Below are 26637 nucleotides of genomic sequence, written 5' to 3' on the forward strand. Positions count from 1 at the left end.
GAAAACAAAAAGAGCAGATAAGTCATTGAGCAAACCAGACCCAATGCATGAAATCAACCAGTCATCCTGGGGTAAAGCAGCACTATTGCTTCCATTCACCATTACTACTGGACCCATCCCAGCTATTCTCCTGACTGTGCTAATTGGTGTTTACCTTTGCGCAATATGTGTGTGTGTGTGTGTGTGTTTGTGTGGGGAGCGGGGGGACGGACACGCATCGCTTCTTCAGCCATCACGAAGAGCAGTGACTCGACTGTGATGGCTTCTGAGGCCAACAAAGTGCAAATGTGGCAGTGTGTGTGTGTGTGTGTGTGTGTGTGTGTGTGTGTGTGTGTGTGTGTGTGTGTGTGTGTGTGGGTGTGTGTGTGTGTGTGTGTGTGCTGTGTTGTGTTGTACCAGAGTCACTGCACTAAACAAACAGAGAGGCCAAAGAACACTGCTATTTCACTATTCTCTCTGTTTCAGGTCCTGTTGCCAGGGGAATCGAGCTGGAATTTGTGGGAACAGTGATTCACCACACAACCTTTTAAGGGAGAACACAGTTACAAATCTCCCATTCAGTGCCGGTCAACCAGCTCCGTGAGCATCCTATGTCTTTGTAATACGGCTGGGGTCAGAGTGATTAGTGGAATCTAGGCCTTGGGTCTTGAGCCCTGTCTTGAATCCAGTGGATTCTGATCAGGCACTTGTTAGGGCCACCCAGGGGTGTGTGTGTGTGGGGGGGGGGTGTTACAATGCGAGGTTCAGGCGAGGTCATGTGCTGAGTAATGGGGCCTATCAATCAGGCCTGTCATCAGAGGCGATTCCAGCGCCGGGCTACGGGGAGGGGAAGAAGAGACTAACCACGGCCCCAGGGGACTAGGATGGCCTTTGGAAAGGGTTAGACACACCATAAATTACCCCTGGCATCATCCGCCTGACAATCACACACACACACACACACACACACACACACACACACACACACACACACACACACACACACACACACACACACACACACACACACACACACACACACACACACACACACACACACACACACACACACGTACACAGATGCAGAGGTGGAATCATGATAACAAATATCCCCAACCAACACACACACACATACTATGTGCAATATTATTATCACAGAATACTGTACTATTGTATTTATATTTATTTCTGATAAGCTGGGAACTGAGATAAGATAGCAGTGATATGCTATAATTCATTATGACTGCAAATTAATCATATTTAGTTTATATAATCTAAAACAACATGCTTCCTAGTGCCAGATGTTGGAAAGTGTCTCATTTTGCTGTTCTAGTAGCATATGAATTTAAATGACTGATTTTACATATTTACGTATTTTTACATATTTACGTATTTTACATACTCTCACCCCTATTTACATAAAGATAAAACCACACATGGCTACACTGACAATACACACACACACACACACACACACACACACACACACATATACACACAAACATATATACAGGACGATGTTCATATCATGATCATATACAAATGCATCATGTTATCATCCTCATTCATGTAGCCACGCCCCATATACCACAACACAATGAATGAATGAATGATAGACAAAAAGAGGGAGTGAGATAGGAACACACATTCCAACAGAGATGGTCAGTAGACCCATGCTTACCTAGATATCTTTTTCAGACTTTTAGGTTTATCGTTCTTGGAAGGTTTCAGAGGGAGGGAGCTGGGAGGGTCGGCACCCCCAGACAATGGAGGAGTCCAGGGGAGGTGGATGCAAGCAGGATTGGGGAGGGGGTGGGAACGGCGGGGAGGGAAGGGGAGGGGGGGGGGGGGGGTGTCAGACAGGTGGGAAACAACAGGATAATACAACAAAGGGGAGGGGGGAGAGAAAGAGTCATGATCCTGGAGGAAAATAAGTCAGTCATGCACATGCAACCACCCCACCACAAAGAAGAACCACCAACGTGAACATGTGCAACAACATACAGTACAGTTTCACATATTACACCTTGTGTTATCCACTTTGCATTTACACAACAAACTAGCCTCTAGTCCTACTCTCATGTTTAAACTTACCTTCACATTTAGGACGCCCCTTTGTCATAAACTGGATCACTCCTAGCCTTAAAAAGCTACCCTCATCACATTCTCTACACACAGAAAATAATGGTGCTCTTTTTAAGGGGCTCCCTACAATTCTCTCCTTGTTTAAACGCGACCTCTCCAGGTCTCTCCACGTCTTCATCTCGCTACCTGATGAAGCGTGGGAGTCGTTTTTGGCTTTGAGGGGCAGCTGACCCAGCACCTGCTGTGATAATCGAAAGATGAGAACATTTTCTGTCATTAGGGCAAGAGTTAGGTAATGATGCTGTTAAAAAGTGGACTACTCCACCACGCAGGCTGGCACGAGTGGATGCCCTTGTAGCAGATGCCAGCTTTAAGTCAGCGGTAGTGTGTGTGTGTGTGTGTGTGTGTGTGTGTGTGTGTGTGTGTGTGTGTGTGTGTGTGTGTGTGTGTGTGTGTGTGTGAGTGTGTGTGTGTATGTGAGTGTGCGTTTCTGTGAGTGTGTGTGTGTGTGGGTATGTGTATGGTTAGGTGTGTGTATGTGTGTGTGCATAAGTGTGTTGTGTGTGTGTGTGTGTGTGTGTGTGTGTGTGTGTGTGTGCGCGCGCGTGTATGTGTGTGTGTGTGTGTGTGTGTGTGTGTGCGTATGTATGTGTGTGTGCGTATGTGTGTGTGTGTGCGTATGTATGTGTGTGTGTGAGGAGTGGAGTGTGCAGACTGGCAGGTCCAACAGGAAGCTGATGAACCCTCCCGATTAATGCTGGCACATCTCGTCCTTCTCACCCTGCCAAACAGACCGCCACAAGGGCAGTGCTGCCCGCCAGGCCAAGCACAACATCCATCCAGCCACGGGCAGCACAGTGGGCAACTAAAACAGCGTTGAACAGTGAGGGTGCATGGGGGAAGAATCTCTTGCCCTGTCATGCTATCCAAGCCTGTGCAACACATGTCAATGACGTCAGTGAGAGACCTCTGTCAAGTCCCCCCCCCCCCCCACACACACACACACACAGATATGTCCTTTAGGATAGGTCAATTTCTCCCTGGGATTAGCCCCACTTACGGAAGGAGCCAGCATGTCTGCGGGGCAGAAGAGGTGCTGGGCGGGGGTAGTAGAGTGCTGGAGGGGGGAGGGGGGGTAGTAGAGAGCTGGGGGGGAGTTAGGAAATCATCAGCCCCTGACATTTGTAGCATGAGTGGTACGAATCAGCACCGGCATGGACTCCCCATACCACTGCAAAGCCCCGGCTGGAGAGGAAATGCCATCAACACCAGTGTGCCAGACTTGGCATAGGAGACACTTATAGACAGAGATGGACCAGGTCTATGCACACGTAAGAAATAAGATCCCCACTTGCTGACTGTTACTTCCATTCCCATGACCGTATGTGTGTGTGTGTGTGTGTGTGTGTGTGTGTGTGTGTGTGTGTGTGTGTGTGTGTGTGTGTGTGTGTGTGTGTGTGTGTGTGTGTGTGTGTCACAGGATCACTTAAGAGAGACCACTCTGAAGGACAACAAGCAATGTGTCACTCGTGCTTTATATGGTTATGGGTCAGACATGATGATTATGGATAGGCTTGAGCTGAGGGCAAACTAACATGAGAGTCTAATTGGAGTACCTTAACTATTCGTTGATACAAACCATACGAAGTAAAATCGAAAGCAAAATAAGGCAAGTAGTATAGGTCTCGATGGGTTAGAAATCGACAGAGGGGAACCATAGTCTTTAAAGTTCACTGTCAAAAGAAGTGGTCTCACCTTCTTAAGTGGGCAAGCCTTCCCCGAAGCTCAACATCTGGACTCTCAGAGAAAGGTGTCGAAGCTGGGGGGGACGTGGCTGTAGCCGTGGACACCTGTCCCTCCGTGGGTGTGTGCGAGCTGGGTGCCTCGGCTGTGGACGCGCCGCAGACTTTATCCACCTGCGAGTTTTTGACAGGACACAAAGAGAAGGTGGGAGATGGCTTCAGTTAAGATAAGACACAGCTGATAGGTGAGGAGAGGAGTTTTCTCTTTCAGATGATCATAAAATGATTCAGTTCTACGGCTGTTGAGTGGGACTATAAAACTCTTGTAATCACCCAATAGTGATGGGTATCATTTTCATTGTTGAGCTGAGAAATGGGGGCCTGAAGAGTGAGAGAGAGATAGAGAGGGAAGGATGGCAAAAGAGAGAGACTGGCACTCCCTACCACTGACGAGAAAAGGCTCTCATATCTCTTGGGGGAGAGGGATGAATGCCTCCTCTTTCATGCCTAAGAACTCTTATAATCAAATCTTTAAAATGCTATTCATCAATATTATTAGTTATAAATACGGTTGCTATACCTGATGACACTTGTCTGTTTTTATAATTGCATTGTTATTAACTGTTGTTTTATACTTTTCTTTTTTTTATATAATAGTATTGTACGTAAACAACTTACTTGTTGATTCAAACCTTTTTTAATTCAAATTTCATTTTGAGAGAGAGAGGGACAGAAAGTGGGGCAGAGAGAGAGAAGAGATAGAAAAAAGAGAGAGAATGAGAGACAGACAGAGAGAGAAGAGTAATGGCATGGGTGATGTACAGGAGGAGTCGGGAGAAGGAGATCTGCTCCCTGTCTGCTATAAAGCTCCTCTAATGGGATTAAGCACAATCAGAAGCCCTTAATGATGATCAGTGCACGCTGCAAGCTATCGACAGGCCTGCGCTGGCCCCCGCTGCCTCGCCCATAATTAAGAGCCAAGGCAGGTAATGAAAAAAGCCCCAACGATCCCGCCACCGCCCAATCAATGCCATCTCATCTGCTTAAAAGCTTTCCCTGTTACACGCCCATACACGCTGGCTTTCAATCAGGCGAGCTGTTCAAAAGAGAAACACAGTGCATTCTCTGTGCAGTGGTGCTGGCGGGCTGAGAAGGGCTGAGGTGGGGCTGGGGGGGAGGACCAGATAATGTTGCAGCAACTGTCTAGTCGCTGCTGCTGGGAGTAGATTGTAACCATTGCGTCACACTCCGGCTGTATCATTAGTAAATGTGAATGTTATTCAATAGCCTGGTATCATATGGTTTACGGTTTCATTTGAGAGGCTGTGCGCCTCTGATGGTAAATACAGTGATGAGCTGGCGGTCCGGCGGCCGGTGTGAATGAATGAAGCCCCAGTCAAGGTAAAGCGAGCGCAGCGGCCCGGAGCAGCCGAGAAAATAAACAGGCTACTGTAGCGAGAGCAGCGGGGCAGCAGTCAAAGGCAGCGCTCTCTCTCCCAGAGCCCAGGCCCCGCGGGCTCCTGTTTGCTCAAGGGCCTACATCAACAGGTGGATCTCTTTGATTTGCCAGACCCTAGAGGCATGGACGCATTTTCTCTCTACCTCTCTCTCTCCATCCCTCTCTCTTTCTCTCTCTCTGTTTCTCTCTCTCTCTCCCTCTCTCTCAGGGACCATGGTTCTGAAACATTCCTGTGCGGCCCTGGCCCTCACTTCAGAAACGCTGGCCCATTTCAGACCGAGAGAGCGGGTGCCGAGTGAAGTGGTTTCACCGATCGGGCCGGGCCGGGCCATGCTTATGCCGCTGGCAGCTCGTGCCTGTTTACCCAGCGAAGGATTTCTAACGCAGTAAAAGCCCCGTGCAGAGAGACTTCAAAAGTGCCAGAAAAAAACACACACACACACACACACACACACACACACACACACCAGCATCGATGTTTACACGTATGCACCCTCCGGGTGGGCGAACGTGTTATGGAAGGGTCCGAGGAAGTACTCTGAGTATAAAACACACACACTCACGTACACACAACAACAACAAAAGTGACGCATGAGGAAGGAGGAGGAGGAGGAGGAGGAGAACACTGCATAGCCTCCTCGCAGTGGCAGAAATATGTGCGACAATTCTGAAACCGCAGGTCGTCGGGGCCCATATGCCAGAGGTCTAAAAATACTGGCGACAGCCAAGAGGGGGGAACCAGTCAGTCATCAGAGGCGGTCAGCAGACGCAGTTTAAACAGAGGAGTCAAAATAACAGCCATCTACTGTGCGTGTATGTCAAGACATTTGCGCCGCGGGATGAACCCTAACCTAGAACTGCACACAATCGCAGTGGAGAATCAAACACATGTAACATTTGTCATGAAACAGATGGAGATTCACGGGAACAAAGTATGGATTAATTCAATCCTATCTATAGAGCTTTCTGCAGAACAAAAATCCTAAAGGAAAGGAAATAAAAAGATAATTTATTTTTTTCCAGTTTCACACACATACACTGAGATCAATTTTGCTCTGAAGTGATATGGTTTATTGGTGAGCTAGCGGGAAGGGCTTTTTTCTTTCACAATCTGCAACTTATTTTACTTTATTTTACCTTTACCAATTTTTTTTTTCTTTTTTTTTCCAAAACTGCTCCAGGAGAAGCAATCAGTATGAATTGTGTTTAAACTCTACAGCTAGAGAAGTGAGGACAACATTTGTCTTTGTACATTTTACTTTTTCTAGCCACTCTTTCCCTCATTCAGCGGCACCAGAATGAGTTTCAAAGCGGGGGAGGCAATAACAGAGGGTTAACCTAGACTTGTAAGGGGGTCTGGAGGTATTTCCCTGGGGGAAATGCTCTTTATTCTGGCAGCCAAATGCATAATTTTCAGAAACAGAAAGCATAAAGGCAGTGGCGTTATCTGGATATCATAACATTGTAACTTCGCAACTTCTAATTGGATGCAATTAAAACTTTCAAAATACAGACACCAGAGCTGGAGAGCTTCAGTCGGCTACATAGGTTGTGCGCTCCCAGAGTTCTGTGCGTATGTTTATGTTCTATTCTGTGCTTAATGTTCCGTTTAGAATGTTCTAATGTTAGCAATTTGGAGTCCATGTTAAATGTGTGATGCCCTGGTGTAGTTTCCTTGTGTATTAGTGTCTGTGTCAGCTTTGCCTTGTAACCTGTGTCTGCGTATGTGATCCCTGAGCCTTTCCCCTGTTCAGCATCAGACTGAAGCTTGTGTTCCTGTGCGTCAATAAACAGCATAGAGCCAAAGAAAAGCCAGATTCTTGCATCTTCGTTACAGTATTTTCAACGTTTAGGGTAGCCTACTTTAGATGGAATCACAAAGAAAGGACCTATCTACTTGTGTTTTGTCATAACAAAACTAAACCAGATTTAGATGAATTCGACTACTCAGATTACATTATCTAATCATTATAGACACCAAAGAGGGCGTGAACCACTGAGGATGCGGTTAAGGCTCCAAAGGGCGGAGCTCACATTCGAACAAACATTTTTCTGCTTGTTTTTCCGATAACTATTAACTGTGAACTGGGAGACATTTTCATACTTTCTCTACTTGTCTTTCTCTCCATCACTCCCTCTCTCTCCTCTTCTCCACCCCCCCACCCCACCCCACACCCTACACTCTGGCTCCCTGCTAGCTGGTCTGAGTGAGGAAGGGAGGAAGGACTGAGTAAGAGGGAGTGGAGTTGGCACGGCCCGAGCCAGCGCTGAGACATTAACCTTGGGCATCATGGGCTCATGGATTAAACGCAGAGCCTCTGTCTGGAGGCACAACCGCAGAGTGTTCAGTGTTAAAACATTCTCAGTGCTCTACCTTTCCTTTCCTTCCAGCCGTGTGGACATTGTGGAAACACCTGACGCCACGCAGCGATAGGTCCTTTGAGGGCAGAATGAATGGGGATAGGCTGGTGATACTTGGGGCACCCGGCCCAAAGTGGATAGGGGCCGACGGGGGTGGATTTAATAGGATGCTGAGTTTGGATGAAAATGTGCTGACGTCCTAATGGTGGATTATGGTGATGTATTTAGGGGCCTTCATTTCAGGGTTTTCTGGGGGGTGGGAAATAGATGGCAGCTTGAAACTGGATTTGTGCACAGAGAAGTAGAGACTTAAAAAAAATCCTACTCGAGGTTGGCTGCTTCCTTTTTTTTTTGCAGAATTGATGTTAACATTAAGACTGCCAGGGAGACGATTTTATGACCTACGGTTTTACGATTTTACAGATTATTGATTATAGATTATTATCGGCCTACATTATTGAGTCTGAGCTTTATTGAGACGTAGGTGGCTTGTTAGCTGCAGAGTGTGGTCCAGTGCTAACCAGCTGCATACAGACGGCACGAGGAGCAGGATGCCAAGAACAGTGGAGCTGGGAAATACCCACACTCTTGGTATTAATAATCAGGGCTATTATGGGTCTGGAATGCCTGGGCCAGTGTGACACAGGCTGACTTTAGCCTGGCTGGGCTGGAGGTGCTGAGGCATGAATGGATGGAGTCACAAACACACACACACACACACACACACACACACACACACACACACACACACACACACACATTTACTAAAGGGGAATGGACAGCAGAGAGGCTGGAGAAGCAGCTAGCCCCGCAGCCCCATTCAAGCAGTCACACACAAACCAGCGCTGTCCGAAGCCAGGGCTCAGCATGGGCTCAACCACAACAGGGCACGGACTTGAACGGCTGCCATGGAAGGCCATGATATCTCACTTGCTTGTGACTTCCTGGTTCATTCTGTTACACTGGGGTGGGCCAGGGTGGCATGTCGAAAGGTAGGCTGCAGCCAGCACTGGTTAATAAAGGATCAGATCTTTCTCCATGAAGGTAAGTAGGATTTACAAATGAGGCTACATGAAAGCAGAAGAGGCACCATCAGGTTCACAAACGTCAGGTTCTTTCATTTGATGGTTATTCACTTCTTGTTTACTATGTGTAACTAAATGTTGAGGTAAGAAGAATGTGTCAACACAACCCCCTCATTCCCACCTCACCCCTCCAAAAAACAGCCTATTCAAAGGATCCTGTGGGAGCCTGGGTGTGGCGATATATTTCTGTTCTACAGTTGTTTGCTGTTGTCTGTTGTTATTGATCTAAATATAAATACATATGACACCGCCGCTGTTCTTTTGTTTTTTATCCCACCAGACCCTGGGAACCTCTGACGGTCCTTGTCAAACTCCTGCTCTTAGACACCATCTCACAGACAATAAATATCGGTTCAGACGCACTGCAGACTCCTGTAATCTTCCACCAACAAGTGCTTGGCAAGAATGTTCCCCGCTGTTTCAGGGGCTGTAACTCTTTCAACAAAACTCGAACTCTAGCTAAGAATACCACCGTGTTAAAAACTGGAGGACCGCAAATACCCAATGAAAGGGCCATTAAAATGGCTGACATTTCCACGTCTAGAAAATAACTTTATATCGGTGTGTATACTGTTCTTAGACATCCATTCAGCATGACGGATTGTGTTCCTGTTATGGAGAAATGACAAATAATAATTTACTGCTAACATCAGTCTAATAAATCCTAAGTGTTTTTGTGTGAATTCTGTGTAATCATATCACCGCCAAGGCAGCACAGAAAAAAACAAGAGGACCACTTTCAAACTGTGGCACTGGAGAACACACACAGAAACCAGCAGAAATCTTCACAGAGCAGGACCCCACATTCTCAGCCGAGCTTCTCTGTGCAATTTACTCCGGTGCCATTTCTAGCTGGCCTCAAGTATGAGGAGACAAGAAACAAAATCACATCTGTTTACAAAAGGAGAAAATATGCAAACTTTGCCTCCAAAATGGAACATTTGTGGAGGTCAGTCCTAGTGCTATTTGCACTATGTCTCCCCCTTTAAAAACAATATTTACAGCAGAGCTGCATCAGAAAACCTAGAGAGAAGAGCTCTGTCATTGCAATGTCAAACCGATGGGGATGAGAGCGAAACACTTTAAACAAAGGGAGTGCACACAAAGCAGACAGACACCAAACACACGCATACTGCTCTTCAAATAAAAACATATGGGAAACAAACACAGGACGAGTCAAGGCGTGGGCTTTGGATCACACACACACACACACACACACACAAAAACAAGACAGAAAAGACGAAGAAAAGACACAAGAAAGAAAAAAACAAAAAAGGGATAAATGAGCTTGGAATGATGGCTGCATTGCCCTGACAATGTGTCAAACAAACAGGGAGATGAACGGGGAGGGGGAGTGCAAAACAGCACATGCCGTCCTCCCTCTCCGCTGGGCCCTTAGGAGCGTGAGTCTGTGAGCCTGTGATCCTGTGCTGACATGTGTGCTGACCACTCGCTCACAGTGGGGGGCAATCTGGCATGTTCTATAGCCTGGGCCCGTGTGACTGTGTGTGTGTGTGTGTGTGTGTGTGTGTGTGTGTGTGTGTGTGTGTGTGTGTGCGTGTGAGCGTGCGTGCGTGTCTTTGTGTGTGGCAGGCTTTCCCAAACCACCTGTCCATCCTTGTTATATCTTTAAAATCCCAGCTATTCCATTTCAGACATTCCTGCTGTGATTGACTAAGGGATGGTGCCACTGGTTGGATGGACTCTCACTCTTTAGGGAGAATGAAGGCATGTGCTTTCTCTGTGCGCTCACACACACACAGACAGACACACAGACAGACAGACACACACACACACACATACGCACACACACATTCACACACAGGGCGGCATCATGAAATAGCCCTTGCTCCTTGAGATTGTGGGTTAGTGTGGGCATGCTTGTCACCGGCAGTATTCTGCAATTTTTCATCTTTTTCATTCCAGTCAGTGCGTGTCTGTGTCTGTTTTTCATTTGTGTGGTGGTTAGGGGGTACGAGTGTGTCTTTCTCAGCGTGTGCATCTCCACTTGCGTGTGTCTGTGTCCTTGAGTTTGTGTGCATATGTTTAAAGTTTAAAGTTGTGTGCATTGTGTATTGTGTATGCATTTGCATGCATGTGTACATATGTATTTGAGAGGGTGTGTTGTGTGTTGAGCAATGTTTGTTCCTGGGTAAGTGTATATTTTCATTTGGGAGGGGTATATCTACATCAACATCTCTGTATGTATGTGTATTGTGTTTTTCTTTTTGGTGCATGCGTATGCATGTATATTGGAGTGTTATATCCATATGTAAATGTGTGTGTGTGTGTGTGTGTGTGTGTGTGTGTGTGTGTGTGTGTGTGTGTGTGTGTGTGTGTGTGTGTGATTTCCAGCTCCCTGAGGAGTAGGCCGAAGAGGAGCAGAGGGCTAGAGAATCTGCCTGTCTGTGTCCGAATTGTGTTTCCTCTCTGGGAGTATTTCCTTACAGCTACCAGTGGTGGTCCTCTAAAGAGGTTTATTTGTGCAAGGATTAGTCCTAAAGGCACAGGAACTTTCTCAGCAACCCCCCAACCACCACCCCCACCCTAACCCCATCTCCCTGCTTTTGGTGCAATGCATTGTGGGAGTGCACTGGCTGGCCGGCTAACGCCAACTCTTTTGTCCACTTCTGGTTTGCATTCGGTGGAGACCAAACCCTACAACAACTCCCTCAACTATACACACACACACACAAACACACACACACCATAGAGAGGACGGCCCATCCGCCAGCCTTTGCCAAAGACCACAATACAGGAGCTCAGAGCCTTGAGCTCGATTCGATGGCCAGGCCTCTTCTCACAACAAGCTCGCAAAAACACACTTTCGCTTGGACATGACTCTCTCTTGAGGAACATTCTCCTCACAAACTCTTCTCCGCACAACACAGTTTACAGTAATTAAGAACTGTAATGGATTAGTCTTGGGTGTAATTAAAATGTCTGCTACACGCAAGGGGAAAACACCAAATTGCTTAGTGCATAAAAAGAACGAGGCAAAGAAACAGTTTTGTGCACCGACAAAAAAAAAAAAAGAATTGTTTGCCAGGGCCCTGGGGTGCTCCACAGATTAACTGTGAATTAAAAAGATTCCCATCCGCCCACATTGACTCTTCTGCATGAGAGGCTGTCTTTCTATATTTATTCCATTCAGTGCTGTCTGCCCACAAACTCACTTCTTCAGAGGCCCTGCTAACTTTACAGAAAGGCTCTTGTATTGGCTTATAACATATGGATAAGCACTGGATGAGATAATAAAAGCACCACTTCAGCAGTTTTTGGTTAGTATTCTTGCAAGCTTGTTAGCATTTGAAAGATGGCATGGGCAGGGCACTTGGGTAAGGCAGTGAGAAAGAGCTGGTCCATCTCTGCAGGGACCACAGGGTAGTGCTCCTGGGTTGGAAATAGGGCTTCCTGTGGACGTTCATCAGTACTGACTTGTTATAAAAAGGCTTCGCAGTAACGCAATGTCCATTACAAGAAACTACTGCATGTATTACACATATATAAAATAATACTGTAAGGCTATTTAGGGCCAATAACCTTTGGAACAGATGGATATTTAGTTTCCGGAGTGGGTCAATAGTTTACAGAACAAGTCATGAAGAACATTCCAGAGTCGCCTACCCTAGTGGGCTGACAGTTCTCACACACTCCTGACCTTCTTATCTTTACCTTGTGTCTCTGTTACTCTCCAGTGCTTCACCACACAAGGGTCAAACCAAGGGCAAGAAAATGGCATTAAGGGTATAAATGATTGTATAACACTGCTAGATGGTTTGTTTGGCATATTTGGTTTAATTTCAATGGTCTCAGTGCAAGTGGTGCAATGGTCTTAGTCCTGCAGTGAAAGAGATTAACCTCAATAAAGATCTCAGAAACGTGGACATTCTGATCCCTGCAGGCTGCAACCCTATGGAAGTAATCAACCCCTCCCCTCCATCCATGAATAACTCAGTCCTCAGTATGTGATCCCTGACAGGGCAAATACTTGATTACCCTAATTCTGTCGTTATTAACTGAATTGGGTATTCAAGGGGAGATGGCAAAAAACATCTTGAGTATTCTGTAGACAGACACTTCCACACTTTATGTGTGTAGCCATCACCTGAGCAGCCAGGTATGTTCATACTCTTCCTGTCTCTCATTCACTCACTCACTCACTCACTCACTCACTCACTCACACTCTTGTTCTCTCTCTCCCTCCCGCTCTCTGTCTCTTGCTCAGTCTCCCCCTCTCCCCCTCTCCCCCTCTCCCCCTCTCCCGAGAGTGATAATGCCTCCAGTAGCGTAGAACAGCAGAGATGACCTCATCATGAGGACTGATGGACTGCGTCTAAAGTAAATTCCCTCCACCCTCGGCCCCCCCCGCCACCACTCTCTTTTCCCTGCAACCACCTCTCTATCTCATTCCTTCTCCATCTCAGTTTAGCACTGGACATGGTGAAGGGACAAACACTGGGAACTGAAAGAGATGAAAAATAAGAACAGAGTAAATTCCCCACTTCATGGAAGATAAAGAGGACACCACACTGGATCTGTGGACACTGGATGCTCCAGTGCTACAGCATATTGCATTATTTTATTTTCCCAAACACTTGGCCTGATAGCAACCAGCGTTCCTCTGGCAGCATCTGTTCCAGCAGCCGCTGCCCGACGCAGAACTTAATTTGCCCTTCATAAGTGACTGGGAGAGAGTCATGAGGCCAGTGAGTAAGAAGATCCAAGAGTGAGGTCTATCGTTTCATCCAGAGCACAGACTACAGACACCATTGCCAGCCCAGGACTACAGCCACAATGCTGCTGTTCATTAAAATAATATGAACTGTGTGACTGATCCTTTCCAAAGTGGGATTCAAAAGACTTCCTGATCTACACACACACAGAAAGAGAGAGGGAAAGAGAGAGTCTAGATGGCCAAGAGATGGAGAGCAAACCATGTTAATATGCAGTATTGAGCTGCATGCACATCTTGATACAATTTCTTTGAAAACATTATAAATAATTTATAAAATGTCATTGATACTGGATAAAAAGGGCCATTGGGCTGGTTTTGCTTCCAGCCATGAACTATGAAAGAAATGTCTATGGCCCAATACTGCACACATAGGAGCTTCTTTAGCAGATTCTGCTCCACAGCATCAAGCACACTCCTGAATTGCCATCACTCAATTGCATGTTTCTGCACACATCCTGAAGTCTAGATAACGTAACTTCGCAGTTTTGTACTGTGTCTTTTGGTCTGATAGCTGTTTGTTTCAACTGTACTGTAGACTATGAACGGTGAAATGGCCAATACCACACCTGGCAGCCTGATTCAAAGATCCCTCCTTTGTGCCATCAGGCGCACCACTAAGGAGAGTTTCATGTCTCGCAATCTGACAGCCGGCCCTGTGAGCCTCTGACCTCTCGGTGTCCCCACCCTGTCTCCTCCGACAGCCAAGTCTGTGGCCTGGAAGCATGTGCACTTCCTGAGACGGGCTTCCTTGATTGACTGCCTGACATCTTCTCTTCCGCTCACATGTGCTAGTGCACGTCGCCACCACGACGCCCTCTCTACCTCGCTTGCTTGCGTCTTGCATACCTACATCCCATAATCCTCTTCTCCTCTGGCCTCCCTGTCTTCTAAACCCACCAAAAGCCATCTTCCACTGTTTCAAATCCTCATCAATTCTTTTTTTTTGTTGCTTCTTTTATCTTTTCTTCCCTCCCCTTCCTTACCCTTTGCTTGTCTTCAGTTCTATGCTGTGTCTATTCTGTCTGCACTCTCGTCAGAGCAAATTCCTTCCACTCCTATTCTGTCTTGGCAATACAACTGATTCTGATTTTGTGTTGTTTTCTTCATTCCAGAGAGCCACCGCCCGTGGGACGACTCCGGCCCCGCCGTACGCCTGCTCAAGGCCAGATCTGTTCCGTCTAGACTGCCAGACCTGTCTCCGTCTCCTACTGTTCCCTATGCCTTATCCTCCACTTGACCTCCTACCTTGTTTCAATTCTGTTATCTTTTCCCTTGGCCTCCTTCCATCTAGTTCACCTCTCACCCATTTGACTGTTCATCTTTTTTATCCCTCTCTTCATTTATCCATCTCTCCTCTCCTCTCTCTGACTCCCTCTACTCCCTGTTCACTGCTCTCATCCCACACCAGGACCTCCCTTTCATTTACAGCTCACGGATTCTTTTTCATCTCACTAAATCACTTTGAATCTCCCTTCCTTCTTTGGCATCATCCAGCCCCTCATCTTCCTCCCAGACCCTCTCTGCATGTCTGTGCTGCTCTTCATCTTCCTCCCAGACCCTCTCTGCATGTCTGTGCTGCTCTTCAGCTTTCTTGTGATGTCATGGCAATGGAAGAGATGAAAACACTCTCCCCACTCTCATCTGCCACTATAAATAATCCTTTAAGCTGTAGTGTATAAACAAAAACATAAACAGTCATGTTTTTCCAATCTCGTGTCACTGTTGTTTGCCATAATTAAAATGATCAGCATATGATCTGCTGCCTGGTTTCCCAAAAACGGATGTTCTTTTCGCGTTTCTGTCTTTCCAACCGACACAGTAAACTAATTTAGAAAATATGTTCAGTCTGTTTCAGGATCATTGGGGAGTGCCAGGGACCAAGATGCCTTTCTGAACCGACACTGGGCTCACTGACAATTAACACTGCACTGGGAGAGATTGAAGTCACGGTAGACTCTGGATGAGAAAGATGGGGGGAGCTACAGCCAGTACGCTGGAGTTCACTGACGATCCCAAACATAGTTCTGCTCAAATAGTTTTAAAGAGATTTTTCTTTCGTCTTATTATCGTACTTCCATTGTTACTGTTGGTCAGTTTTTATTCTATATTAATTTTTTTCACAAGCCTTATCCAGTTTGTACAGCACTATGGCCATACTTGTGGTTGCTTTAAAAGCGCTTCATTTGCCTTAACTTTAATCATGCTGATTGATCACACATGATTGATGACAGCCATATCTACACTTTCTCTAGTGGAAGGTACTGTGGAGTCATTGTGGTATCTGTGCACATTTATATTAATCAATGAAAAAAACCTCCTTGGCTCAGCCGGCGTTCGTCTTTGTCTAACTGAACATTTCCATTACCGAACGACTCAAAATTGATGAAGAACAAAGATTTATTTTAACCAATGTTAGTCGTACGTCGCTGTGAAACATTTACATTTGAACACAACCCTCGCTTGAGAGGTTAATTTAATATGTTATTAGCCATCTCCATAAATTCAGCCCTAAAAAGAGATGATTATACAGTAGAGGGGAGAGGGAGGGAGCGCCCATTCAGCACATTCACGCCGGGAGTCGCTGGCAGGGCCCAGGGATACGAGCAGGGGATGTGTAACTAAGTGTGTGGAAGAGAAGGAGAGTTAGAGAGGAGGCAAGTGTGCATGAGTGTGTGTGTGTGTGTGTGTGTGTGTGTGTGTGTGTGTGTGTGTGTGTGTGTGTGTGTGTGTGTGTGTGTGTGTGTGTGTGTGTGTATAAGAGTGTGTGTGGTTGAGACAGAGAGAGACAGTGAGCGAGAGTGTGGAGGGGGTTGGTGGTAGGATTTGAGGCATGTAGGGCTATGCATCAGCTAATGAGATCCAAACTTGCTGAGGTGGTCAAACTCTAGCGAGGGGTTGGAATGTGTGTCTCTCTGTGTGTGTGTGTGTGTGTGTGTGTATGGGGGGGGGGATTCCAGGCAAGCATCCCATCTCTGAGGAGCACCAGCAAAAGTGAGAGAGGAAAGAGAGAGAGAGAGAGAGCGAGAGAGAGAGAGAGAGAGAGCGAGAGAGGCAGAGAGGCTGGGGCCCTCCTGAGCAGACCCTGTCTCTGTGGGCTCCTCAGGCCTCAGAGCCTGTGTGGACCCCATGTCCTCCTCCTCCTCCTCCTCCTCCTCCTCCTCCTCTTCCTCCTCCTGCTCTTTCTCCTAGACCTCCTCTTGAGGGCCTTGTTTCCATTATCTAAAAGCACAAGCTACAATTAGCATTCCTTCATAAGACTGAAATTAGAAGGCTCTGTTAAACCTCAGAGGAAATAAGGTAGAACTGCACATTAAGTCGCCAAAACTGACTAACTCTCCATTCAATGCCTTTCCCCACTCTATCCCCTTGTCTTCTCCCTTTCTTTAGGGGTTTAAGCAGTAAAGCTATTGTTTTTCTTCCTAAAAGTGTCTGTGCAGCAAAAATCGGATGACCTAGAAACGTGAGACTTTACAACATGGTACCATTACTACAGCTTAGTACAGTAGATGTCTTACATCTTGTTTAATTTTCACCAAACCTAACATGTTAGGCCTTTATGACATTCTGGGGATGATCCCCAAGTTTCATAACAATAGACCACCTATGAAATGAATTAAATGTCTAATTAGTCCTTTGTCTAAAAATAATTCTGTATTTGGTATACTCAGACATGCTTCACTTCTGAGCTGCTCAAAACCTCAGTGGTAAGTCATTCATCTCTCAGTCCAACAGTTCATGGTTCAAACAGAGTTCAAACAATTCATCCATTCTTCAATAAGCAACAAGGATCCTAATCTCCTGCTGGGACCATGTTATCGTTGCTTGCGGCTATATTTAAATTTACTTTCTTTCCAAAGACAAATTTTTTAAATGTTTGTGTCGTCTCATGTGTGTATGGAGTGGTCGAGTGTATGGAGAAGCTTTAGATCTGCTTTAGATGACGGTTGTCATGGTCGTTCAGACACTACCGTCTCTCCCGCCGAGGGAGTCTACCTGTGTCTACCTCACAGGGACTGTCCCAGGATCAGCGAGGACGGTAAAGTGAAAGGGTCAAAAAGGTCACGAATAGCACAGCGCCTGTGGTTGTTACTAAGGGGTCAGGTTCAACATGGCTGAAAGTCTGCATGTGTTAGAGAACACATGTGAGATAGAGACACACAGAGAGGGAGAGAGAGGAAAAGGCGGAGTGATAGAGAAGACAAAGAGAGGGATAGAGAAGGAAAAGTAGAGAAGTTGGAATACTATGGAAGGCTAGCCAGGAAGGAGGTATAGCCACAATGGGGGAAATATTAGAAGCGTCATACAAGTCCCAAATGACTATCTGATCGTCTGGGTTTTGTTTATTTTTACAGTCCTCTAATTTCACACTTGTCTGTTCTAATCCCATCAAAACCATGTATCTGTTCCTCCATGTGCCTTTGCTTGAGGTCCGTGTGTGTGTGGTTGGAGGGTGGGGGGTGGGTGAGTGGGGCAAGGGGCAAGGAGAGCTTGTGAGTCACCCCCTCCTCCCCTCAGTGGAGCTCAGCGATGGTAAAGTGACCCTGCGCCATTCGAGCCCAGGATAAATGCCGTGTGAATAACACTTGATCTTTAAGGTCTGGGCACTGTAAACACTACGCTGGAATGGCAGAGGTGTAAAAGGATACGGCCATCGTTCAGGGAGGAAGGGGAGGCAGTGAAGGCACGGAGGGGGGGGGGGGGGGGGGGGGCTCCATGCTCCCACCATCACAGCTTAACCAACACACACTCGTTCACTTGTCTTTCTTCTGGTTGTTTTTTTTTCAATGGGAATGTGCTAAAACTTAATCCCCCCTGCTCTCCGTTCTCCCAACACAACTGTCAATGGGCGCTTTTCACGCTAGCATGAAGCTGCCCGGCATTGTTGTAGCAGCAGAGGCCAATATACTCGCTGTTTAAGCCCCCTAAAATCTGATCTCTGCCACGAGACATGGGGGTGGGGGGCACAGGATGAGTGTGTGTGTGTGTGTGTGTGTGTGTGTGTGTGTGTGTGTGTGTGTGTGTGTGTGTTGTGCATGTGTATACATGTGTGTCTATGTTTATACCTGTGTGTGTGTGTGTGTGTGTGTGTGTGTGTGTGCATGTGTATGTGTGTGTGTGTGTGTGTGTGTGTGTGTGGGAGGGGGGGGGGGGGGGGGGGAGCATACATGTGTGTATGTGTGTGCGAGTGCCCTTTGCTGGTTCCCCTCCTCCACATGCAGTGTAGGGCAGTGGGGTGGTGGTTTTGCGGTGCTGAAGCACACAAGAGGAGAGAGAATGCCAACCACAGCCCCATTTGGGAAAACATCCCAGCGAAAAACCACACCATCATAATAATTCCTTCAATAACAACCCAGCATTACACACAGATCTTTGGACCAGGCCTTGGCCAGCTACTGCAACATATTAAACGTATAATCTGCCGAGACAGAAAGGAGCGGGGAGAGGGACTGTTTAACAAAAACATTTTTGCTTCTTTTTATTGCAATGAGAGAGAAAATATGGAATAAGAAAAGCAGAGAAGAGGGGAAATGATACCGCTGGTTTTGAATGAAAAAAGGGAAAGAGTCGGCCGGGGAAAAGAGAAAAGTGCGTGGAAAGCCAAAAGTGACATTGTAGCCGTGCTGTTGGTGCTACCCTGTTTTGCTTCACGGCCCATGAGGCCTGCGTTTAAAGGGTGCCAGCGTTTCAGAGGGCAGGAGCACAACGGGGGAGAAAAACTCTCAGACTGGCCTGACTGTTCCTCAACTAACTGACTCACAGAGAGAGAAGAGAGAGAGAGAGAGAGAGAGAGAGAGAGAGAGAGAGACAGTAACACAGACTGAAAAAGACAGACAAAAAGACAGTGAGTGAGTTAGAGAGACCGAAATATAGAGAGTGGAAGAACGAGAGAGAGAGACAAAGGGGAAGAGAGGGAGAGAGATACAGAGGGAAAGAGAAAGACAGAAAGGTAGAAATAGAGAGAGACAGAGAGAGCGCCAGAGAGAGAGAGAGAGAGAGACCAGTCCTGCAGCCCTGTGAATGGCTCCTCCCCTAGCCCGGAACAATCCTCAGGCTCCTTGTCCAGTTTCCAGCTCGCTGGCTGCTCTCTGCCTGGATGGCTGGAGCTCACTCAGCTTTATCAAATGTGTCCCTTTCTCTCTTTGTCCCTCTCTATGTCTTTTTCTCCGTCTTTCTGACTCCCTCCTCCCCCCTCCCTGTCCCTCTCTTCCTCTCTCTCTCTGTTTTTCAGTCTCTCACTACCTCCTCCTCTTTCCATCTCTCCCTCCCTCTCCCTCTGTGTTTTTCTCTCTTTCTCCCTCCCTCCCTATCTTTCTCCCCCCCCCCCCCCCCCGTCTGCTAGGCCTCACTACATGAATACCAAACAGTGGACCCAAGCCCCCGGCCCAAGGCCTGCATATTTGGCCCAGGTTAGGCTCCCAGCCTGGCAACCCCTCCTTCTCTCTCCGCTCTCTCTCTGGGCAGCCAATTAAGCCAGGGGCAGAGCGGCGTGACAAGAGAGGCGCAAGAGGCCTGCGAATGCCTATAGACCCACGGGAGGCTACCCGCACCCAACACACACACACAAAGCCACCAGAGCTCTTCAGGAATATAGAGACGGAGGAAGAGAGGGAGGGAAGGAGAGAGAGGGAGAGAAAGAGGGGGAGATGGAGAAAGAGAATGAGAGAGGGAGACTATCACAGAGAGGCAGATGAGGAGGAGAGGGTGAGTGAGAGAGAAGAAAAAAGAACAGAAAGAGAGAGGTGGGAAGAGGGAAACATTGACCATGGGTGTGATTAGGCTTGGGCATCTTAACAGTTGGTAGTTGGTAGCGTGTGTAATATGAACCATTTTAATATGAAGTGAATATGAGCGTGTGTTAATATGAAGCTGCACAGGCACCCAGAGGGTTTCTATCTATCGTAGCTTTTGAACTATCCTAGCTATCTCGTGGTTAGGAAACCATCTTCACAGTTGGTGAAGAGTGATCACAACCACTTGTGGATGGTGTTGAATGGCTTCATATAGATTAAACAATCCTGAGAGAAATGATGGGACCTCAGTGGAGCAAGGGCTTACTCTGATACCAATGTAGCGAACGAGTAGGGTGAAGTCCCCCCTCCCCCTTGCCCTTCTCGAACAGAGGTTGCCAGGGGATCTATTAACGATTCGACTTAACAATTTAGCATCCTTCCCACACAACACCATAACACTAAATAAACACTTAATTAAATGCGTGGTTTTCACTGTGGGTGGGAATGAGGTAGCCTACATGTGTGTGTCGATACGTGCGAGGAAAGGGTGTAGCTTTTTTTCTTGAAATGCTCATCCCATACAACTTTTAAATGGTTAGTAGCGCTCGCACCACAACTATATGGCATTTCGTTTTACGTGACAGGATGATGTTACATTGAATAAACTGCGGTTAATACACGGGTGCAGTCAATACACCGGTTTATTTTATACAATTGCATAAAACACTGTAATGCAGTTTATATACGGTGCCGTTTATAGAAAATATGGTAACATCGTCGATTCAAAATTATCTGATTGAGGCACTTGCTACTGCCATTCAAGAGGACAAATAAAAACCAGATTGCTTGGCAGATTGACGAGACCACCAACATTTCATGCAAAGCACGACTGTCCATAATCGTGCAATGATGCTACTGGAGTGATTGAGTCCATGTTTCATTTTGTAGTGATGGAAATGGTGATTTATGATTACAGAAACACACTCATGGGCAAACGTATGATGGGGCAGCTATCATGACATCATCACTGAATGGACTGCAGGCCAAAGTGAAAGCAGTTGCTCCATATGCACAGTTCGTTCAAACTGTTATGCACATCGGCTCAATCTAGTGCTGGGTCAAGGAGCGAAGTACATCCCAGAGGCAAGAATTTGGCTTTTCAGCATTTTTCAGCAAGGCAACTAAGAGAATGATGTTTTTGGAGGAAAGTCATTGCACGTGCCTTCCTAGAATTGCCCCCACTCGATGGAACTTTTTGCCAAGAATTGCCAGCACAATTGCAAACAACTTTGAGAAGCTACTTGCTGCTTTTGAATGGATGCTTGAGTGAAGGGCACAATAAATGGATCAAATGGATTAATCAGAACTTTGGAGGATTTTGAATTTGTTTTCATCTTGCTGACATATAAGCAGATACTGGCAGACACAGATGTTGTTTTTTACATTTTGCAACAGAGCTACAGATGTGGACTTCTGCAAAAAAAAAAAAAAATTAGCCCTGATTTGCCCTATGCCATTGAGAAGTCATCAAAGGCGTCATTCTGCACTATTTACGAAAAGGCTGCCAGCATGACCAACGTTCAGCAATTAACCCAAGGAAAAGACGACGCTTAGGTTCAGCTGGTTAAGATTTAAAACAGCACTACAGGGGTGTGTGCATGGCTGTCTTGAACAACCTCGTCAACCAAATCACGCAGCGCTTTGCCAACATGGATGACATGAGTTTCCTTGAACTGTTCAAGAAAGGGCAAGTAGCGTAGGCTTGAAGTGTAGACATGAAGGCTGAGGCCTTCGACTGCTTAGTGAACGGATATGGCGATAAAATTTATTTATTTCTGATTTGGTTAAAGGCATGGTTGCAAGTTCTGTACTCAGAGAAGGGATCTTCACAGCTGCAAAGAAAAGATTTGTGACCTGTTTTGCATTTTTTAAACAGGGTAAACTTGACAAGATAATGACATAGGTTTATAAGCTGGTGTGCTTAAGTGCAACAATAGGTGAGGCATCTGAAATGCTGGCATGGAGAGAAGCATTTCATGTGTAAAACATTTGAAAAGTTACACACGCAATACTATGGGACAGGAGTGACTACAAAACGTGTTGTTTCGTTCAACAGAAGGCAAAATAGTTAAATCCTTGGAGTGAAATCCCTGCCGGCCTGGTATGACAGGATGATTGATAACTTCGCCAAGAAGACCAGGATGGCGGAACTGATCTACAAGGTGAGCGAGACGTTTTGTATGTTTACTTGTGGCCTTGCCCGGTTGTTACTTCACTTAGTGGTTAAATGCATTAAACAAAAAAGCAAGGAAACTGAATAGCATTTTTCTGTGGCCCACACCTACTTGTTTTGTGACCAGTGACCAGTGTCAATGAGATAAACATTACATATATGCTAAATAACCTGTGCATAACGTTGAACATGAATGGGATAGAAAGGACGTATCAGAATGTGAGACAGCAAAGGCAGAAAAAGGAGGATAACTGCTTAGAGAAAGGAATGGGATAGGCTGAATCTTTCCTTTTTAATCAGCCTTTCAAGGTGAGCTCAGAAGTGATTATCTGCCCTCCTGTGCCTATAACTGAAGCTGCACTTAGAAGCTTTCTCTGCCCTTCTGATTTTTTTCTCTGCCTGTTTTTACAGGGCATAAGCAATAGCTCAGAATATCAGGAGAATATGCATAAGCACAGATGAAGAACCCTGCTGAATTTGGCATCGCATTGATCAGAGCCTGCCTTTACGGGTCCCTGGTGTGACCTGCAGCTGTCACTAGCCACTTGGACCTGGTCGTATTCTGCTGCTCAGGTTCTCTGGTTGTTGTGCTGCTTTGTTTTCCAAGCGTGGGCAACAGACAGTGTGTTGCACTTGTAGGAGTGCCTTTACGGATCCAGGGTGCGACGTGCAGCTGTCACCAACCATTTGGACATTGTCATGCCGTGCTGCTCAGTTTCTCTGGTTGTTGTGCTGCAAAATGTTCTGAAAAGTGGCATAAGTTTAGCTGAAGAACCCTGCTGAATTTGGCATTGTATTGCTTACAGTCTGTCTTTAGGGGGCGTAAGCAATAGCTAAAGCTTGTGTGGTGGTGGTGGTAATAAATGCCACTAGTTCAACTTAACACTAAACTGAAGGTTCCTTATCTGCCTAGCCCTGCCTTTTTCTGTGTATGTCCTTGTGAAGTTTGTACTAACACACGTGGTCAGGGATTTGTCTTAAAAAAAAGTAAACTAGTGCAAACTAGTCATTAACTTTGTCTTCTGACTTGTCCTGTCCAACTAACACCCCACACGTGGCCTGTACCTTGACGTTGTGAGTGGGCTTTCAACTCAACAGGTCTTGCTTTCTCAACCAAATAATCTGTTTAGCTCTGTCATATATCTGTCGTGCACATTGTTTCAACGCCTCTTGTTTATTTTTGAATGTGTTTGTCATTTCACATTGACATTTAGGCTATACAATGTCTTCCAATGTCTTATACCACTTTGCCAAAAGGGGGGAAGGGGGTGGACGATGGACCCTGCAGGCCATGGGACTGTGTGCAGACACTAACTATGTAAGTGTGTGTCATGCAGAAAAACTGCCTGGTCACAAACAACCTCAGAATGAGCCTGGTGGCTTTCGAGGCGGGGAGCTGTCCTGCCCTCAAAGGCCGGTGGACGTGTGTGTGTGTGTGTGTGTGTGTGTGTGTGTGTGTGTCTGTGTGTGTGTGTGTGTGTGTGTGTGTGTGTCTGTGTGTGTGTGTGTGTGTGTCTGTGTGTGTGTGTGTGTGTGTGTGTGTGTGTGTGATGGCATGAGTGTATGTGTGTGTATGTGTGCGTGTGAAGGTAGGGGGGCTGGGGATGGGGCTGTGAGCATTGCAGATACTGCTGGCCCAAAGATGGGACCCGCTAACCTCATGAGAGGAGAGAGTGGGGGACGCTGTCAGATCAGTCATTGCTTTCCCATCCATTAGTGGTTGCAGAGATCTCTGGAGCTCATTTAAGAAGCGAGGAAAACAGACAGAAAGAAGCGTTCCCACTACAGTCCGCTGGAAGACCAAGACCATGACTTTACTTAAGGGAGAGGGAGGGAAAGAGAGAGTTTGCATGAAAGAGAGAGCGGAGAGGAAAACAGGGGGAATCCTCCTATGAAAGAGTACATTGTGAAACTATATGTTACTAAGGGGGTTTATCCTATAATTACCTTATATCCCTGAACTACTACAAACATAGGAAGATTGGAGGGGAAGAAAAACGAGAAAAGAATGAGAGAATGAGAAAGAGAGAACACAAGAGATTCAGCTGGGTGTGTTAGTGATTACACATAATAAATATAATACAAATTCCTCATCCTTTCCCATGAGATCACTGGGCATTCGGTTGCAATGTTACTGCAACCATGTCTGTCTCTACAACAAATCTGACATTCAAGCTATCTGCGCTCCTCTCAAGGATAAAGACCCAACTTTGCGGCTGTGCCAAAGAGGCATTCTTACTAAGCACTGTGAAAGCGTTCCATCTAGGAATATTTGTGACTGAGAATGCTGGCGTGGGAGAGAGTTAGTGAGAGTGAGGGTATGTTTCTGCATGTGTGTGTGTATGTTTTGAGTGAGGGAGTGTGCGCACACGTGTGTGCGTGTGTGCGCACGTGTATGGGTATGCTTGAGTGAGTATGTGTGTGTGTGTGTGCCTGTGTGTATGGCAGTCCCTCCATTTGTTCCTCAAAATTCTCAATTTTCAAAAATTGCGATGATTTTGAGCTAAATAAAATAATTTGCAAGATCCCAAAATCCTGGAGGGACTTGTATGTGTGTGTGTGTGCTCGTGTACATGTCTGTGTGTGTCACTGACTGCCAGTGAACAGCGCGAGTAAATGTATGTGTGTAAGCAAATGTGTCGGTGAACCCAATCTAAGATATCAGTGCTGAGCTGGCACACAGAGCAGTGGGGGCACACTGATACTGCTGGATGCTGGCGATACTGCTGAGACCATGGGCTGGGGGGGAGGGGGGGTCGGGTTACCATGCCAAGCAGCGCAGGGCCTGCGGGGGGTGAAGTTTAACTAAAGGGTTACAGGGTTGCATACAACCCACAGCAGGAGAGAGATAGATATATGGAGAGAGAGAGAGAGAGAGAGACAGGCTGCAATAGTACTACAATGTTAGTGAGAACTCTGTCCGGTTTACAGAGCCACAACCACTACTTTGTTGCCCTCAGGTCTCTCTGATTGAGAACTTGCAGACTTGTAGAGTGAGCTGGTGGGTCAATACACCAATGAAAGTAGAGTCTCTGTAGTGAAAACGTCAACTGCTGTGTTGGGGCCTCATTGGCCAGGGTGGATCTGGATCTGAGTTCTTATTCTGCCACGAGAGCCCAACGCTGGAGAGATGAATCCCTTTCATATTAGTTAATGAAGCTATGGCCTTCTTTACTGGAAACCCTCTAGCACCTTTGAGAGTGCTTTTGCATATATAGGCGTATGGATTATTTATCAGTATTTTTGGTATGTAGTTTGTTTTCGTGAATGTGTATTCAGTCGATTATTTACATACATTTCAGATTTTGGTATGTAGTATGCTGTAATGTACGTAGATTGTGTCTGATACATCTTAGATTGATACTGATGCATATCATTCTTTGTAATGTGAGATTTGATCCTGTTCCTGGAGCCCCCCTTCCCTGCATATCTATCTGTTCTATCTATCCCTACTCCACATCCACCCCACTGGGAACCACTGGCTTATATGACTTTTCATGTGGACAGATTAGTAAGTGACTGTGTGTGTGTGTATGTGTGTGTGTGTGCGCATGTGCATGTTTCCGACACATACACTTTACTTGGACGGGCCGCCCAGGTATTTTAATGGCTGCCAAAGTATATTTGGCGACACATTCTAGCATTTTTTTATGTTTATTTTTTCATCCATCCAAGAGAGCGTCGCCACCCGTGATCGATTAACTAGTGCACAATCTCCCCTCACTCTACTCCACAAGAGAGAGGGGGACGTTTTCGCATTACGTTAGAAGACACAGACACGGTGGGTGTTTTACAAGCGAGAACCAGATAAAGGAACTCTTTTTCTCCTTATTGTGTAATTGTTCTTTGACTTTGGTTGTGGCTTCAAATTCTATGAAAGAAAGCGGCAACTATGCTGTGCTGGTCGCTACAAGACTCAAGAGTCTATTCAGCGCACGTAACTTGACCATAGCGCAACATGCAGCAAAGTTGTTCTGGCTAAATATAATAAAGATTATAATTCGTTTTCTCTTTAGGCTATGGCAGTTAGATATACACAAAGTTTAGAGTACTCATTTTCCATGCATTTACTCAGCAGATAAGAGTATTGAAAAATATTTGAAGACAATATGGCGTGGGGATGATGAAGTGAGATACACAGCACCACAGGTCATTTAGCCAACGTTAGCATTTACCGTGAAATGGCAATAAATAAATGCATAAGCCATTAAATGGACGTGATTT

At 46.2% G+C, this 26637-nt stretch overlaps 1 protein-coding gene across 2 annotated transcripts in view; it reads right to left on the reverse strand.

Moving 5' to 3' along the window:
- The window catches only part of gpc5c (glypican 5c), a 139643-nt gene that overhangs the window by 84687 nt on the left and 28319 nt on the right, over positions 1 to 26637 (reverse strand). Inside the window, exons 4-5 of one of the 2 annotated variants that reach the window (XM_012835301.3) lie at positions 3820 to 3980; positions 1661 to 1720 (exon numbers count right to left, since the gene is read on the reverse strand). In XM_012835301.3, coding sequence (XP_012690755.2) covers positions 1661 to 1720; positions 3820 to 3980 — 221 coding nt within the window. The remainder of the gene's footprint in view (positions 1 to 1660; positions 1721 to 3819; positions 3981 to 26637) is intronic. The other variant, XM_031559789.2, reaches the window with a different exon arrangement.

This window comes from Clupea harengus, chromosome 22 (genome assembly GCF_900700415.2).
Source record: "Clupea harengus chromosome 22, Ch_v2.0.2, whole genome shotgun sequence".
NCBI lineage: Eukaryota > Metazoa > Chordata > Actinopteri > Clupeiformes > Clupeidae > Clupea > Clupea harengus.